This window comes from Amia ocellicauda, chromosome 19 (genome assembly GCF_036373705.1).
Source record: "Amia ocellicauda isolate fAmiCal2 chromosome 19, fAmiCal2.hap1, whole genome shotgun sequence".
NCBI lineage: Eukaryota > Metazoa > Chordata > Actinopteri > Amiiformes > Amiidae > Amia > Amia ocellicauda.
The window spans coordinates 13,311,577-13,331,327 of record NC_089868.1 but is presented as its reverse complement, the minus strand read 5'-3'; the positions used below and the strand labels follow the sequence as shown (position 1 = coordinate 13,331,327).

Sequence of the window (19,751 nt, the reverse complement as noted above, 5' to 3'; positions counted from 1 at the left end):
TTATTTAAGACCTGTCCAAATAGCCATGGTACATTTGAACAGATTGAGTATCTTTTTCATCAACAAAAATAACTCTTCAAAGCCAGTAAAAGCATGCTTAGAAAGTAAAGGTCATTTGAGAAGGAGAAGAAGGAGAAAGAGACGGGGGGGGGTGGAACGAGACGATGCAAAGCATGACTTCGATGTATTCCCTACCTAAAAGCTAAATCAAGCCTTTGAAAAACATACAGCGAGTTTAATAATTAATTCTGCAGGGGGTTTGAATAGCTCTTTTAGCGTAAAAATCTGCGATCTCCTGATATAAGATAGGTCTCAAAGGGGACTGCTCCCCCGCCCCTTTTATAAAGAGACAGACTACTTTTAGATGAAAAACACTGAAGTTTTTCTTTGCAATCAACATACCTGCATGAGAGTCTATTAAAAAAAATAAAAAAAACAACAAAAAAACACTCAGACCTATACATTGTTAAATATGTATTATGTATGACTTGTAAAACCAATCTTAACTATTTTTAGCCCATTCCCAGCAAGCCAGAGCGAAGTGAAAAAACCTGCAGCCTTAACTCCTATGCACTGCAAACCAATAAATTAAGTGCAAAGTTTGGCAGCAAAGCAATTATTGCAGTTGACTAGCATCTTTACAGGGGTTGTAGACTAACACGGGGTTGTAAATATTTAACTAACTTTGCACCCTAAACACATTCATATTTCATCAGTTTTTTTCTCTCCCAGTTTATTCTCAAAGCAAAGTGTTGGACTGCATAATTATTTCAGTTTAGCATTTTTTTTTCCAACCTATTACTTACATAAATACAAGAATTTTAGTTATAGCTCCTCTGAGGGCTAATTTATGAAAAGCGTGCATTAATTAAAACAACTAAGACAGAAAATAAGAAATCCCTAAATAAGCTGTTGGTGAACATCAAGGAACGGTGTCTTCTTCTCTTCAAAGGAAAGGAGTGAGATTATACAGCAAATGAGTCCTTTCTGGGCTTGTGTTTGTGCTCTAGGGACAGATAGGTATCACTCTGTTTTTTTCGTCAAGAAATTCTGCTAGGCATCATCAGTTATCTAGCTCAGTAAGGCAACACTGAAATCTGAAAACAAAATATATATTTACCCCCCAAATGAATAGATTTAAATGAAGGACAGCTTTGCACCTCATCAAGATAATTCACACCCTCTCTTTGACCACATGCTAAATATCAACAAATAAACCATCTCCTGTCATCTCCTTTCAACAAGCAGAGTAATTAGATCTAATGCCAATATCAATTTTAAAAATAATGTTGTGAAATACAGTGTTGGAATTGTTTGCTTGGCAGATACGGTTTGTTTTTTGTCACAATGCATTGTACACACCCCCAGACCCGATCCATCATGACCCACTTCCAGGCACAAGTGCACTTTCCAGGGGTGTTGTTTTTCTGCAAACACTGCTGTTCTTGCGAGACCCTAGAGACTGTGTTGATGGACACGTTGGTCAATGCAGGGAGGGCGCTGGGGGAATCGCTGCTTCCACGGACACTCACTCTCAGCCATCCGTCTCTGAGATCCCGACGCCGGGGCGCTCTTATCTGGCTGTTCACAACAAGCAGAGGGCTGCCGTGACAGGGGTGCGTTATTGTTTTATTCACACAGAGTGACACGGAATGTAATCACGCCTGTCTTCGTTTTAGTAGGAGAATGATAATGCTATGAGATTTTAGTTTTAATTTAGTGCCATTGCTTGCTTTGAAGGGCACAACAGAACGATTGGTTGTTTTGCCACTAATGTGAAAAGCAGTTCAAGGGTATTTGAGATAAACCTTTATATATGGCACTGTCCTCTGGTTTTGACTGTGGATTTACCTTCAAAATATAAAAAAAATGGTTGCTTATCCTTTTATTTAAGTCTTAAATTGATAGCTTCAGTTGACAAATCTCTGGGCAATCAGCAAAAGTTTTTATTATTTTATCCAAGTCACTTTAAAGACAATAATAAAATAGGAAAAAAATTATCTCCTAAGACAGCTGGCAATGTGGGAATTTGAGAGTAATTTTTAAAAGCTATATCCAGACTTGAAGCCTAGATCAGGTTTATACAAAGTAATTGAAATTTGATTTCCAAAATACTTTCTACTCTTTTACACAAAGAAGCCAGTGGGGAAAACACACTGGTGCTCAAGCTACTGTGGCTGGAAGGCAAATCTAGGTGATGCATATGTTCTTAGATTGCCCCTGGGTTTTCTTGGTAGGTAGGATCTGACAAAGAATTCAGTATCAAAAAAATCTCTTCCACTCAACTTGAACATAGGAAATTAAGCCCAGTTAAAGATTAATTCTTAAAACAAACTCCCACTTTCTTTCTGTAATGGAAGAAAAATTAGTCATGGTATCATAGATAAACTTTGCCCCCTCTCTCTAAGACCCCTATGTCCTCTTTCAGTCTCAGGATTCGTTTCCTTTGAACAAACACTCTGGGGAACATTTTATAGCCTCCAGGGGTTGTTTAACTGATTGCAATAGCAAGTATTTAGAGAACTTCTGTGGGAATTCAACGAGTTCAATGCTGTCAAACGCAGAATATAACTGTCAGGTAGCATTAGGTTTAAAATACCCTTGATAGGAAGTAATGACCAATTCCAACAATACAAAAACAGCGTGCTTATACAAATAAGTCGAGGGTACTTTATTCTTTTTTAAATGTGTCCCTCAAACAAAGCAATGTTATTCTTCAAGAGTTTGAATACAGAACCCCCTGTAAAAGTGCTTTTAAAATGGGAGGATAATCAAATATGCCAGGTTAATGATGAGGGCAAACAGATTTTTGCATTTCTTCTAAGAATGAATCTTAATTGACAGTGCAGACAAGTAAAAACCATGTCATGTTGGTTCCTTAATATAATATAAATGTAAATAAAGGTACCATACAGATTGATGGTGTCTGCTAAATCAGTACTGCTATGTATTGATAGTTTAAGTTTAAGTTATGTTTTGTGTTCTGTCTGATAATAAATATAAGCCTATTTAATTAAATGTGTGTAAATAAGAACAATGGATGGAACTATCGAGAGACACAACCAGAGGAAAAATGTCTTGTACTTCCTGTAGTCCATGACCAGTTTCCTCCTGCGAATATTAAACACAGTGTATCAGGAGCTGTCAGCAGGCTGTGTGTTAAAGCTACACGACTTCAAGAGAAATGTCAGACATGCTTCATAAATTCATGCATTTCTCAAGTATCGTGTTGAATTCCAGTGAACATTTGTGGTATGTTAATATATAAAATACTGAAATGTAAATAATGTACCAATCTACAAGGCTAAGCCATCACTTAAATCCCAAAAAGTAAACTGCACCCTGACGAAGGCCAGTTAGTGTCAAAACATTGGCTTTTTCTTAATACAAATGTTTTGGGGGAAATGAATTAAATGTGCGATTGATTTCCTATTGGAGTTGTTAAAATGAAGATTAATTTTTAAAAAAATACATTGAGTGAAAATACTACTTGACTTGTTGAAAGTTGTGGTTTGGGTGCCCTCTACCTCCTGCATGAGGAATAACAGCCTGTTCTGACTGTAGCTTTCATTTTATTATTAATTTAATCATATGAGCAGAAAATGCCTTATCCAAATCTAATATGTAATAAAGTACATAAACCAAAACTACATGGGACATCCTAGGGTGGTAACAATTCTTGCAAGATTTCTTCCCTAAAAGGCTCTATGATGATGAAGTGAAGCCTTCAGGATGCAGATGATTTTAACATTCAGTCTGTCACTCCGAGCTGCTGCAGTCTTAGATATCATCAAATACGTATTTTTCTCTCTTAAATGACCAGCAGCACAGGGACTGGGGTACCAGACTATTTTAAACTGAACTTTTATGAACTGAAAGATTATGGACTATTAAAACTTGAGTGTCTATGCTGTACAAGAACATGATTGCTAATATTGTCTGTGATCTTGCTTTTATGTACAATTCTACACAGGGCTGAAGGACCACTGATAAACATGTCTTCCTGAAGACAGACCAGCATCAAGTCACACTTGCTTCTACTTTCACAGAAGAGGTCCAGCAGGTAAGCTCCAGCTACCATCTTGCTTTCTGATGTACCCTTTAATCATGTTTTGATTTGCTTTCCCAGTAAGTTAGTGTGCAAGCTTCTCTTTCATGGCACATGTCAGTCCACTATTTTACCTACACATGATGAAGGACTGGGCTCTCACAATGAAATCCACACCAGACAAATTACTTATTTTCTGTTTATATTACCCACCACCAACCACCACGCTTTGGACGTTACGGGGTGTTTAAGACTGTCAAACTATCTCAACCATGATTTAATGACCATCAAGCCTGTGTCAAGGGCTCTGTCATTTTCACCCAAAGATCTAATGACATCATTATCAGTAATAAGGTAAAAATACTAACACTAGACTAATCTGTTATACAGACCATTCAATAAAACCTTTCTTGCTGGATTTGGCCAAATCAGATATTCTGGATGGCTTATGAAGTCAAAAGCTACATTGTATGGTTGATGATTTAGTTTAATCTCATTAACCAGCACTTTTTAATTTAGTATTCTGAACTCTTAAGATGATTAACCCTGCTATTTAGGAAGACTTGTTTAGTTTTTGCAGTGGTTGTGGGTGAAGTTTATGGGCTTCACCATTAGACACTGAAGGAAGCAAAAATGGCTCAATTAAACAATTTTAAATGTATAAGACTCAAGGATAATAGCTGAAAAATACTTACCTACTATGTACCATGACTTTGCTCAGTAAATAACTTCGTAGTTTGTTCTTGAAGCAACTAAGATAGAAAACTAGTTGTGTTCTCTGAGTGATTGTTTTTGTTGTTGTAAACCCAGTTTCCCCTCATTGGTGCCACCATTTCGCTCACCAGGAGTTGGGTTGACCTTCTAGAAATCATGCGTGTCATTAAACAGGTCAGTTTTAAAGGCCCTTATGAAAATACATTATAGATTTTTCACTTCTAAGAGATTCGGCACTCACAAGGTCTCCTCCAATTTTACCTGCGGAAGAAGCTCAAAGAACTGGCCTCCTCCCTCCCTGCAGGAGCTAGAGAGTGGGGGGGTAAGGACACTGGGATCGGGAACCTCATCTTCATAACCCTGGTGGGGAGGCAAAGCAAACAAAAAAAAATGGAGATTTACGACCGTTTCAGCGGCACTGAACCCAGAATGCAGGGCCAAAGCTATTGGGAGAGAAGGTGTCTCTAAATTTGGAGGCAGAGGCAAAGATAAAGCATCAAGTTTGGCACCGAGGGAACGCCACAGGAACGAGAGGACTGCACTGTGAGGCCTCTGAAGAATAGATTTAACAGTTATTAAGGAACAACACCCCTCTCCTCGCAGCCCCTGGACTGTGTGTTGCACTCACACAACACACAAAGATGCAGGGGATTTCCATCAAGACATCTGTCATTTTATAGTGACAGTGACCTTAATAAATGACAAGCCATCCAAACCCCTGGCGACTGATGGAACACGCCGACTCGCAGCAGCCGCAGTATAATATGGTCATCAAAGTCAGACGCTGCCCTTTTAAACAAGCCAGTCTAATTACAGCCTATCAGCGGCGATCAGTCCTCAGAATAACCCATCGAGAAGGACTGCGCCTCCAGATCACCCATCTTGGGTGCAGTAACATGCCATGTTACACAGTAATTAACAGCCTTCTTTTAGAGAGAACACCACTTCTAAAAAATGCGTTTTAGCTCAGAAATGTTGTCAAACCAGGTCTTAATTTGAACTCCATGTTTTACCCAAGCTGATGCCCTCCAGAAGTCATTAAATCATAATTACAGCACTGCGGCGGTCCACCCATTACAAAGTGCAGCTGCAGAGGCGCTGTTCATTTAATTGAGCCTCAGATCCAGGAAGGCACATCGCTCTTTGTAAAACACTTATTTATTTGTATTTTATCTAAGACTTGGCCATTACACTGATTTACACACCGAGAAGTTTTCAAAACCAGAATCTCGGCCCTCACTCTTGCCTGTGTTCATTATCCTCCTTTAGCTTCGCAGCTTTGGCCATCAATTAGGTCCAGCTTCCAAACGACATCACACAACATCCTGCCCATCATTAAACCACAGAAAACCTGTAACTTGCAACATATTTAAGTGAGAGTATGGAGAGCAAACTCTTGAACCAGAACCATCAGTAGTTAACCGAGATACTACAGTGGATACAGACATGATGTTCAATCAAAATTCACTTTAACTCTGCTATCTTTACTTGGTTTAAAAAAAAAAAAGTGCCTTCTACAGTCAGAATATTTTAATTTTAATAGGAAGTAGTCCAACCTGACGCTTATAATATATTAATGTGCCACTCAAGCTGCCAATCAAACTGAGCAGATTTTAAAACAGGTGGGTGGTCCAATCTCAGAACAAATATGAGTTTAGAGTGCTTAATAATTGAACAAACTAAACTAAACTATACTGCTTTTAATGTATAGACCAACATATTACATACAATGGCATATAAATATTATCAATAAAATGGTACTAGCATCATTAACTGCTTATTAATAGAATGGACTATTTTTACAATTTTGTAAATGGCTTTGACAAACCCACTGTATACTTTAAAAGTAACTATACTAATAACTTTTAAAAATGAAACCTGTAATGAGTAAAAGTAGGGGGAAAAAAATCACCTGTCAATTGAACATGAAATTATCTGGATATGCTGTGAAAATTAATCAACACCACTGACATCTTTAGTAGTAGGTATGACAGGAAATACTAGTGGAACTTCTTTTAAGTGCATTTCAAACACTGAGTCACAAACACAGATGTAACAGTATTATTACCTTTAAAGCCTGAAGTGAATTGATCTCTCCTATGACACTGGATGAGGAAAGAGGCATTATTTTCTGTCCACACGACTTGACTATTTTTTTGATCACTTGCACTGGAAGAGATTAACAAAGACTTGATGAGCAAAAAATGTCAAAATTCGTGATCTATATATATCTGCCTTTTACCATCAAATACACTGTACAAGTGAAACAACAATTTCAAGAATTCCTTCACAAGTAAAGTGAAAGCTAACCAGCCATCAACCCAGTAGAGTTTGTATGTTGCTGTCAGCACAGGGGCTCTTAATGCCGTAGCTGTTTAAATCACTCCGAATGCCCACTAATGCATGAGAGCTAAATTACACAGAAAAGTGGTATATAACAATAGAAAGGCAGACAAGATCTGAAAAACCTTTACTTTTTAGAGGCCGTCAATCAAAACACATGAGTTTAATGTGATTTTATTAAAGTGAGCAGGTGCCTATTTTTTACCCCCCCTCCCATCATCAATAGATGCATCAAAGGCTATATCCTCCGAGTAAAGCGCTGCGTGTGGAGTCAGCGATGGTCTGTGACGTTTGTGTGATAATTATGCAGAGTGACAGAGAATGATAAGCCAGTTACTGAGGCCGGAGCCCATTAATCCTCCCCCTACTTTAACCAGCAACTTCAGACTGCGTGACATTAAACCAGAGTGACTGTACAGTTATTAGGACTTTCCCATCTGGTACACTAAAGAGGAACTTCTGCTCTCCCTCCCCCTCCCTCACACACACAGCAGACTGCTCTTTCGAAGAAAATAATGACGTTGTAATCATAAGATCAGCTCTCTATGGCCGGCCATGTCCACTAGGTTCAGTGTCAAGGTGAATATGATGGCCATCCTTCCTACTTTACCATCAACCCGATCTCTGAAATCCTCCTCACCCTCACGACACACCGAGAACATGACAAGCTCGGCAGTTTACCGGGCAGATTAACAACCAAGAGCGTAATCCGTTACAGCAGCTACAGATGTTAACGTTACATTCAAACTGGAAGGTTATTTTTCTAACAAAAGCATGTATACAGGGCGGCCCCAGGGAAGAGGACGAGAGGACGGCAGCCGCTGGTTACTCACCTGGTTGTGGCGAACGGTATTTTTTGTAGAGAACTTCAGTCGAGCAGCCTGGAATCACAACATGTCCAAGGGACTCAAACCACAAACAATTCAAGATCTGAAAGCACTTTAAAATAGTCTGCACATTAATATAAAGTTAGATATATACTTAACAAAAAAAATCTGAAAAACATTTTGACTGCAATTAAACATGGTATTTGACTCACACCCAAAAGCTCTACTCAACCAATACATCTGCAGTGTCTGCGGACTGAAAATAGTTGATTAGTCACATTTTACATTCAGTAATTTCAGAAATGTATGATTGTTAGTACTGATTTTTTTTATCAATAGAATCTCTTTTGAAGGTTCTGTGTTTAGATAATATGTAAATATTTCCAAATTAATTCATACCGGTGAATATTTTGTGGATTTTCCCTTGGCTCCGTCTCCTTCTCGTTTGTAGAAATGGCTTTGCTCTCCTCCATGCAGAAGTTCCCCCAGTGAGTCTTGGTGACCGTGTTGGCCAATCAAGAACAAGGATTCTATGCTCACTTTACCATTTGGTTGTAGACTTGAGAGTATGCTTTGGCACGTTATCCTGCTGAAAAGTGTGCAACCACGCTTCAGCTGCCTGACAGATTGCACAAGGCATTTTAAAATACTCAGTAAAGCATCCCTTGGATCTTACGAGGCTATCAGAACCCAATCTCAGATTCCTCCAACCATAAAACACATCCCCATCACAAGTAAGGTACTGTTAACATGTTCTAGAATGCACAGATGGAATGTGAGGTAATAGTTCATTTAATATGTTTTATAGCTTATAAAAGCCATGTTTTTGTCTACTGGAAGCAAATCACATTTCCAAAAACAGGATCAGGTAAAGACATGGCAGTGCCTCTGCTGATTTTCACTTTGTTAATACATATTCCATGATTTTAAGACAATACATGATAATGGACAGTCTCACTTCAATCTTTATATATATATATATATATATATATATATATATATATATATATATATATATATATATATATATATATATATATATATATATATAAAGATTGAACAAATACCTATTGCTAAAACATTTATTGCCAGACCCCACTTTGAGAACAGCATCACAATGTTTCCATGAATTCATACAACTTACTTTCTTTATTCTAAACTTAAAAAAGAAAAACTGAAAATGTACAGAAACTAGGTACAATGCTCTTTCCTAAAACTTAAAAAAAAAAAAAAAAAAAAAACCTTCACAAGGCTAATTTTGTACAGGAGAAAGAAATCCACATGACACAGGTAACACCACGTCAGTCTGCAAACACCACTGACAAGATAAACAACAATACTACAGGCTAGATATGCAACACAAAATTGGTGTAATGATATATGCGTGCCTCACACAGAAACCCTTTTTCTAAAATGTTACAGAGCTTAATTTGAACCCATGCTTGACAGATTAAAATGACTAGTAACCTAAGGGTACCTGCAATGTCTGCAATACCAGCTGTGGATGTGTGCTAAAAGCAGAACCCCCGTTTACAGAGCGAGCCATCTATCCCAGCGCCGCGGCAGGGATGTTCAATTACCCTCCAGTTCTGCGGCGTCTTCACCCAGTTCATCATCAAACTGGTTGAGCTCAGAGTCATTCTGATAGTCATCTTGCTGGTTGTCTTCTGCAATCTCTTCTTTCACTTCAACTTCAAAGGGATCCTCACCCTGAAAACAACCAGACATCTGACTACCTGACAGCACTTCACTAGCAACAGTGTCTGTTATATTCCTGGGTGAGAAAGAGCCCCCTCTGTGGGACCAGGGGCTAAAATTAAATCACTATCAGATCTCTGCATGTGAGATTTTGTTGGACGGCCTAAACTCGGATGCTTTATGAAATCACGATCCTGATCCTTGAGAAGGATTCTCAGAAACGCAGCTGTGTGTCACCTGACTAAAAGCAACACTGGGGTGTCAATCCTGTGTCTCTGGAACACCTGCTTCCAACTGGGGCACATCCGCACTTCATTGTTTGTGATCCCATCAAACCTATTCTCGGAGACTAACTGCTGCTGGTAATTTCTGAAACCGGGATGGTTTCCTTACTGTGAATCAGGTTGTAGATGACAGACACAATGCAAAGATGGCTTTTTTATATTTAATTACTAACTGCACATATGACAGATACCACCGTGCAAGAACTGAAATCCACTTTTTAAGAAAACATGTGCAGGATTGGTTTTTAAACTTGCATGTAAATACCTGATGTTCATTCTTGTATTTCTAAATAAAAAATGAATACATTAAAAATAAAATACTTCATAATCTGCAGCTAGTACCAGCACGATTCGTTCGAACAGTACAACTTATTCCCATACAGGAGCTCTGGATTTCTCGCATTCATTAAAACATCATCTTTTACAGTGTTCAATTCAACACATACATGGAAAAAGCACTCTACCTTAATGTACTTCTCATAGCGAGCCTTCACAATGGGGTTGTTGAGGATGCTGGTCGCAGTGAGAACACTCTCCTTCTTCAGCTGCTCTTTATACAACTTCAGGACAAAACAAAATGGACAGAGGTCATCACATACACCTCTTACTTCACTCAGTGTGACAGTTTCTAACCAATATTCTCCACTGTATGTGCTATACTGGAATATGACAAAGGAATACAATATTTTGGCACAAACCTAATGCAAATAGTGAATTAACTCACCACTTTATTCTTCTGGTGATCAGGTGCCTTTAAATGCTGCTGTACGGAGGAGAGCGCGGCAGGGACGTGGATACGGCACGCCACGCAGTGAATCATCTCCACTTTCCTCATGTAGTCCTCTTCTGTAACTCCTGCAAAGTCATAGAGAACTGCGGCAATCAAAGGAAGAGCCCGGCGATAATGCAGAGTAAAGCGTGAAAAGCTCCATTTAAAAGAACAAGTTAAGAAATGTATCCTGCTTTAATCTGAAGTGACATTTAATCTGAAGGCAAACTAATTCTAAAACTCATCGTATACTAACCCGGGCACGGGAACAGAAAAGAAATTATCCCGCACATATTCAGAAGAGGGCACTTTTAATCAGTCGGGATAAAGAGACACGTCGAGGGTTAATTAACAAAGAAATTGGTTCGACGTTTTTTTAATCCCAAAAGCCACTAAAGGCTTACCTGACCGATGGAGCTTTTTAACAGTAGATTTGCACTTCAGAGATTATGAAATTGCACAAATGTATTCTTAATGTCAAGAAGGAGAGCGCTTTCCCAAGACGAGAAGGAGGTCATGCTGATGCAGGGAAAATCTTCGGTTATCTCAAGCGAAGATCTGAGTTTTGAAGACTTGTCTGCTCGTCTGTTGAGACCGATGTGGAACTGGACTTCAATACAGCCCCGAGAAGGACAGAAACCTCGCATGAACATCGCACCCCCGATGAACTGCTATTGCCTGGTCTACGATGTGGGAGAATAAGTACACTGTACCTTCCATTAACTCATTATGAATCTCCTCCAGCGTCTGCTCAGGGTGGTTGTTATTCTGTTTGCGGGAAACTGTCTTCCGAAATTTGTTGACCATGGACTCCTAGAAAGAGAGAACAGAATGTTGTACAGTTTAATTATACAGTAAATACTGACAATTAACTATAGCAGTAGTTGCTATATTCGAAAATGATTGTGAAGATATCAGGAACTGGAGGCGTGTGCTGATTTCAGCACACGCCACCAGTTCCTGATATCTTCACAATCGTTTTTTAAATAATTACATTTTCCCATGCATCGTTAATCTATATTGCATCCATAAATGCACAAGTAACAAAAAGAATGCTTACGAAACATAATAAAAGTAAGAATACTGAAAAAAAATTGGTACGGGGGACGTACATGCAAGAAGTTGATCACGGCATCATCAAACTTGGCGTGCTTCTGGATGTAGTCGAGCGTCTCCCGGTGAGAAGGGCTTTCGAAGTGATTCTCGATGTCCTTCTCTTCAAATGTGCGGAATTTGCAGAAAGTGCATGTGAAGGCCAGTCTATGAAGAGAAAAACAAACTGGGTGACAAGCAGGCACCATTTTGAAGAGGAATGAGAAACTAGAAGGCCCAACTTTCACTCCATGTTAAGGCCACTCTGATCGGGAAGTGAAAAACTGATTCATCCCCTATTGTGTCATGAAGATTCACTTTCAGGTATTTTGGATAGTTCTCCAAGAGTCTCTCGATGTGCTGTTCAATGGTGGGAAGCAATCTCATACCTGTATCGATCGCCGTACTTCTCATTGTTTTTCTCGCGTCTCCGTCTTTGCTTCTCTCTCCTGGCTTCGATTTTCCTTTGCTTTTCCTCCTCGATATTAGCTTGGGGAAGAATCAAAGGTATTAGAAGATACAAATGAATGTGGTCTACAGCCATTCATACACAAATGAAGCAGACTGTGTTACCTTCCGTTTCGCCACCACTGTTTCTGGCTTCAGCCTCCACACAATCCTGCAAGTCAGATATAATGTTCATGAAGTGGCATCTGATTACAAAGCAGCACAATCACTATTTCACTTATCCACCCAGTTCAAAACCATGGTGTTAAAATATGTACATGTATTATCCTCAAATAAAACTTAAACCTTCATGTGCATGTACTTAGATACATATTTTTTGTAATGCCATTTGAAGACTGTTCTATACAACATGCTCATGTTCTGCTTTAATAAAGAAAAAGAAATACAAGGAGGTTGGAGAACCTCCAACATGCATCTCTTCATCAATTCAATCCATTAAAATTCTGCCCCATTCTTTAGCAAAAGTAAGGTTACCTCAGGAGGGTTGATCAGTCCTGTCAAGACAGAAAGATAATTTGGCATATGAGTGAGAGCGATGCAGTTTGAAAACACAATTGCAGTGAAAGATTTCTGGAGAGCTGCGTTTGTGCGTTTACCGCTACTTAATTGAGAAAAAGATCATATCGTAAATCAAGTCCCTGCTTTTCCCCAGGTGTTGTGATAAGAGGTAAACATATTGTGTTTGACAAGACTATGAATACTTTCTGCCCCACTATTTTCACAATTTGAGCATAATAAACTATTTTTTTTTTTAAGGAAAATAAATTGGCTTTCTATACAATTAATTGTGATGATACTCTGAGTGGTATGTATATAAAATACAACCTTAAAAAGCAAAATAATTTTATTTTTTCAAATTATGTATGTGTGAATAAAGGAATTTAAATTACCAATTGTGGGCTTTGCTATTGGGCTGGTTTTGGCGAGTTTTTGCTTTTTGACAAACATGGTGGGTCGGGTGGGCGACATCATCTTCCTCTTCACGCCCCTGAAAGCAGGCTGGTGCTGATAATCGATCTGGAATCCCGGCCTGGGCTTCCCAAACTGTCCCATGGGCTGCAAGGGTGGAAAAATGTCAGTGCCTCGGGGTCACTTAGGCACAGCAGGAACAAGCCACAAATCTGAGGCCCAGTTCACACTTACAGGCCACGTTATGGGACTTCGCTAACTTTCTGGGCCAAAGTACTGAAGAGGAGGTGGGGAGGATCCTCACTTTAATCAAGAATATACATCTTTGATATCCAGTGACGCCTGCTCATATAATTCACTTCCTGTTATATTTGAATGTGTTTTAATACTGAAATTCATTGTGCTGGTGTCCAGAAAAACTTTTATTGTAACCTCCATTAGCTGGACTAGCATTAGCTTTATAAGTGCAAAACTATGAAACTCTCTCTAACTGTACATAGTGCACTATTTAATCTTTATGCCTATGTCACCCAAACATGTTTAAGGGTCTTTACTTTGCTTGCTCATTGAACATTTTTAAAGTGTCTAAAACACAACTTAAAACCTCAAATCCCTAAACTGAAGAACATAAAAACGTAGCTTGCAAGTGTTCAACATTAATTTATTAAAATTAATAAGCATTTTCTGAAGATGATGTATGCAAGGATTGTTTTTAAAAGCAAGGCCAAAATTCTACTTGAAGTCACACACTTCCCTTGTCCCTGGCATTTGTAATCACTGTGCTCGGTATCAAAAATCTCTACATCCAATTGACAAAAGAATAAACCTATGCTAAACATACCTTCCACACACAAAGATAATTTAATTATTCTGCTTTACATTTTCATAAAAAAATACCTAAGAGCTACATATATATATATATATATATATATATTTTAACTCATCCACATACATACTACAAAACATAGCAATTACAAACTAATTGCAAAAGTCGGACATACTTTTATACTGCAACTCCACAGCTCTGTATTACACTCAACGATAAACAAGACACTTCATTTACAGATCAGATCCTGAATGCACAACTCTACAGTTCATTTGAAACAGTCATTCAGATACACAATTATCAGATGTTTGTGGTTGCAACATGCCTGCTAAGGTCTCATTTACTGTAGTCAAGCACTGCTGACATACAACAGAACTGTGTATTTTCAATTTCATTACTTTCCGAGTCAGACGTGTAGGCCCACTACCTAAAGTCTCACTAAAGGTACTGCAGGTACATTACATTAAAAAAAAAAAAAAAAAAATGTCCTCCAGGGAAACAACTTTTCCTTTAGGATTAACTGTCAGCTTCACTGTCAGAAGTCAGAGGGGACTCCTCCACAGCTCCAAATGAACTAAATAGGATTGCTATGAAATGACAAGTCTTATGGCTGGAATGAAAGCTCTGATGGCCTCGATCATCCTTCTGATAGGAAGCTGCACTGCCACAACAATGGCCGAACATGCAGACAAACAACCCTAAACAGTGTTGTGCTGTGTACACGTTGCATTCTTTTCCCTTTTTCAAGTAGCCTTAGGGATGCCAGGTGCCCTAATTAATCACACATGATGGCTAATTCATGAGGATTGAACAACAGGACATACAGAAAACTAGCACCACTTCTGAGCTCATGCCTCTAAGGGCAGAGACCACCTACCCTGCCAATCGATTGTTTTGCAACACAATAGTAAGGTTACTTTTGTAGTAAACATCCCCCTTCTGTGAATTTATCTTGAATAAATGCTCAATAAATTCAATTCCTCTTTCTGTTCTCTACAGTCTGTAAACAGTATTTGAACATGTGAAATATCAGGGGGGGAAATCAAATCTTTGTACGTGACCAACAATACAGCATAAGGCCACTTGAAAAGATTATAAGACGTCATGCAGGCAATGCGACTTCCAGATAGAAGTGCCAGCTTCTGCTTGGGATTCACGAACAGTCTTTCCTGAGCGCAATCAAAGGCTTTTGATTGCGGGACTGATATAAAAGGTGTCCTTCAGCTACGAATTAACGCTATTATTCAGTTTACTGAACAGACCAAATAGAAAGAATTTGAATGACCCTGAGCTTTGCATTTATTGTAATTGTAGACTTTTTTTCTATAAAATACAGAACAGGATGAAAAGAACATTGCATGGTATCATGTCACAGATTTCAATTGAAAATAAAGTCTGGAGAACAAGTTACTTTATGACTGTGTTCTTCACGAGGGAATGAGAAAACATACGGTCAAGAAGGCCATTCATACTGTATTGTATAGATACGCAGCTCTCTCACTGCTCTGGTGCGAACTCACTGCTGAAGCTGTGCTTGTCAAAGGGGTTCAGAAAGGGTGAGTTAATAGAATCCCAGAAGATTCTGTACTTACTCCTCTGCCTCGGCCTCTGACTGCTGTGGGTCCTCCCAGATCACTGCTTCTACCTCCAAATTTGTTTTGAGGGTAAGCAGGCATCCCCCTCCCCCGAGAGCCTGCAGGGGCAGGCTTCATATGGGGTGAAGAAAGGCTGCTGTAGGAAGAGTAACCACCTCTTCCGCCATTATCCAAAAAGCCAGACCTTAAACTGGACCTTAGGTAGGACGACTCCCAGCTAGACACGTCATTATCGAATCGGTTACTTGGGAAGGAGCTGTCAAATCCGCCACCAAAACTACTTCCATAGCCAGATCTGTATAGATCTCGGCTACCTTTAGAGGACCCGGAGTCGTAAGACTCGTAAGGTCCAAACCTGGAAAAGTCGCAGAGTGAGGAGAGAGGTGAACGATCGTATATAGAAATTATATACAATCACACAAAGCACATATTGTAAACAAAACACCTCCACAAAAGAGACAGATTATCCTCTTTGGTGGGCGTTACAAGAGCGTGGGCATATCTTGAACAGGACTGGGCACAAAATCCAAGAGTCACATTTAAATAAGTGTGGGTCTGCCTGAGCATCTATGTTAAAGAAAATACATGTAGATTTGTAAAGTGCCAGGAAAGCGAAGGACAGAGGGCACTGACTGGACAAATCAGACACCCACAAACAATTATCTTCATGCTTTGACTCATCACTGAACATCTCCATCAAGGATTTCTTTGGAAGCCCAGTCCTGATTCAAAATGACTTTGTACAACATCCTTATCATATCAGTAGTTTTAACATTGAAAGCCTTTATACTATTACTAAGGAATGACAGAAAAACTAATTACTAACAACTTTACATAGGACAGTTGGGGGGGAGATTTGTTTATGTGGTTTGTAAAACACCACGGCACCACATAACATTTTAATTTTTAAAATTAAATATTACTACATGTTGTAAAATAATGAAAAGCTATTGAACAAACAATTCTCAAAAACTGACACTTTCATGCTCCACATCTTATGGTTTCAGTTTAATGCACTAAATCTCAAATGGACTAATGTTTATATTAAGAAAAATACACTCAATGCATGTATTGTTTCCTTGTTCTTCTCACAACAAACCTTCTACATAAAGTTCTAGGGAACATATCAAAAATTAATAATGTGTAAGCTAGTGATGACAGTTTGTTTAGTTTTTTTTTTTTTAACTATAAGGCATTTATTTTCAAAGGATACCCAGCAACTTGTAGCATTATGATATACGCCTTTGTTCTTAAGACGAAGACAAGTTCTGCTGATCTCTGTTCCACATAAATAATATTTGAAATTCTCTGAACTTGAAGCAGAAGTTTTCAGGGTACTTTTTTCTTCCCCGATAGTAACAAATTCAAGAAAATAATTTTTCAGGCTATAAGCCAAGAAAAACAATTCATACTGTGCTTTTAATTTTTGTTATTAATATTTCTGCCATTACTGCAGTTTGAAAAAAGCATAATCCATTAACTTTAAAGAATCTTTGAAGATGGTAAACATATGCCCATTTTGTAGGTGAATTGAAAGTACCTATAAAATAAAAATAACATCAATGAAGTATCTTCCTTACCTCTCAGGGCTATTTCCTTCAAAGCTATCAAAGGATCTTGATGTTGGGCCTGCAAATCTTCTGTGAGAATAGCCATGGCTCATGTCTGAAAATACAAATCGTTTGTTTGCCTTTGTGTGCATCAAATAATTGAAAATTTGAGTTTTTCCAAATGATGTTATAGGGAGAAAAAAAAAAAAAACTTGGGTTATCCCACACCTGTAAATAAACTGACAAATAAATTCAGATATATTCCAATGACTACATAAATCTATATCTACATCTTAGCACTTTAAAGCATTTTTACCTGCACTCCCCAAAGGTGATGCCATCATGTCTTCTTTTTCCGAGTACCTGAGACGTAAAACAAGGTTTACTTAAAATTGTAAAGGTGCACAACTTCACCCAGCCCCCTACATGATACATTACATGAAAAACCTACTGTCCACAGAATTACATTAGCCAAGTTCAGTTACATGGCATTCAATTAAGTTACAACTGGGTCACCATTGAAAAGTTAACATAAAATAAAGATAATAATCCATCAATTCCCTACCTTTCATAGGAGTTGTATGGATCAAGAGACCTTTGGCTGGGCCCGCTAAACCTTCCTCGGAGATTTCCACGTATCATTTCTACAGGCCAGATAATAATTATTTCATTTACTCAATTAAGCACTGCATGGGAAACACACACAAGGCAGAAGTCACCTATTTACTGTGCACCAGTTAGTTTTGCAGAGAAAACATCATGAACTAAGCTGATGAACGACAGAAACAAATACAAACGAGCACTTAGCCCAAAACTCAAGGATGATCAGACCTACCTGTGAAAGTCTGCGGGCTCTCCCAATTGAACTGTGATGGCAGTTCTCTGTTCATGGCATATAGCTTTCTCGGTTTCTTTTAGCAATGTCATGGGCATAGAAACAGGCATTAACACACAGCAATGGTACGCGTCGTTGTCAACATTGGGGTGTATTTAGTATTTCGCACAGCCGCACTGAGGGGCGTTGTTTCTGGCAGCACCAGGCCATTCAATCTCGTCCGTCGTGTGAAACAACCCGGGCATTGTACCACGGACGGGCTTTCTACTTGCATTGGCTTCATAATGTTAATACATCATATATATTCACAATTAAACTTCAATCGCTCATTTTAATATCCCACAAAGGCCAATGGAAGTTGGGAAAGAAGGAAAATATGCTATACAGAGGCCTAGATTGCATTTATTTACTTCGCCATGGACATAAAAACAGAAGCGATGCAAATACACGAATTAAGTGAAGTTATACATTTAAAATAAAGATATACACAACGCGAGATAAGAAAACTAACGACAATAATACAGACATTGAAATGATTTACCTGCAACGCTAGTGTTCAAACCTCCCGTGTGGGTTTTGTGTCGCACACTAACCGGTCCGCCCGGCATGCAGGTTTATTTTTCTGGTTCCGCACCAAACAGTAACAACGGTCATGAAAATAATCCTAATTAAAGCGATCCTTTTGATACTCTCAAAGCATATACGTACATCGTGTATGAAGTCATATTATAACGATAATAATAATAATGAACCCGATCAAAATTGTTCCATCAAAAATAATACAAATAGCTTACAAATATTACTAAGTAATAACTTTAAAAGTAATACATTTAAAAGAAACTTTTGTTTTAAATATGTGTGTGGTGTATTCGAACAGTGCAAACTATAATCATGTAATTCAATAAGTAAAACATTGCATTTCTCAGTACTTTAAGTACTATGAGGGTTTTCACATACAGTACGAATGTAATCTTTATCTCATGCAAAAATACAGATGTGCAAGAGCATGTATTTACATTATATGTCAAATACATAATGAATAGACATGTTTGGAACTCAATTCATAATAAACCATGATACAGTATTTGTTTTATAGAATTCGCCATCTTTGTCCATAGGGGGGAGCTCTGGCATTCAGAAAAGGACAAGCCTTACCTGGGAGTGGGAGTGTCACTCATGGTACCAAAATATTGTTTAATGTTATACATTATGCATAGTAGTACTGCAAACACAGAAGTAAACTTTGTTAGGCTCCTGCAGGAATTGCGATATTGCCCCAAGCAATCAAAACACATTGGGTTTTGTTTTTTTCTTTGACAGCTGTGTGGCCTTGGGGAGCCGTGCTTGACAAAGTAATCATGCATTCTCCTTTCCACATAATGGCTCATAATGTTTTACAGAAACTGCAATCATAATATCTACATTTAAAAGAAACAGGGTTTTAAAATGCAGCTTTCCTGGCAGAGGTGAAAGTCATTTATTTATTTATTTATTTATATAAATATGCATGCAAAAAGGTTAAACAAGAAAACTTATCAATATAAATTATACATATAAATTAAGACGAACAAGTTAAATATAAACTAAATATTGTAGCACCCTGCTGCTAAAACTCTCCTCATTTAGTCAATTGCAACACATTTTCTTAAAAGCTATCTTTTTGATAACCTCCTTATAGATGATCATTGCAAGACAGACAATAGACTCAACAATATTAAAACAGAAAGAGAATATGAAGAGTACATGCTTCCTTTTATCCATATTTGCTGAATGCAGATGGTTGCTATCTAGAA

General features: G+C 38.3%; 1 protein-coding gene across 2 annotated transcripts; it reads right to left on the bottom strand.

Moving 5' to 3' along the window:
• Positions 1–9,000: 9,000 nt before the first annotated feature.
• On the bottom strand, positions 9,001–18,589 carry znf326 (zinc finger protein 326). Of its 2 annotated transcripts, XM_066692027.1 has the most exons (15): positions 18,500–18,589; positions 17,959–18,034; positions 17,689–17,767; positions 17,440–17,486; positions 17,154–17,238; positions 15,571–15,928; positions 13,134–13,299; positions 12,718–12,737; positions 12,349–12,394; positions 12,165–12,264; positions 11,796–11,943; positions 11,397–11,496; positions 10,639–10,769; positions 10,379–10,474; positions 9,001–9,642 (listed from the first exon to the last, which is right to left on the bottom strand). In XM_066692027.1, exons 2-15 carry the CDS (start codon positions 18,011–18,013, stop codon positions 9,505–9,507), a joined length of 1,569 nt encoding a protein of 522 aa, XP_066548124.1. In that variant the 5' UTR covers positions 18,014–18,034; positions 18,500–18,589; the 3' UTR covers positions 9,001–9,504. The 2 variants fall into 2 exon arrangements, with proteins under 2 accessions (XP_066548124.1, XP_066548123.1); XM_066692026.1 differs by lacking the exon at positions 17,959–18,034 and having other exon boundaries at positions 18,500–18,581.
• Between the last annotated feature and the right edge of the window lie 1,162 nt (positions 18,590–19,751).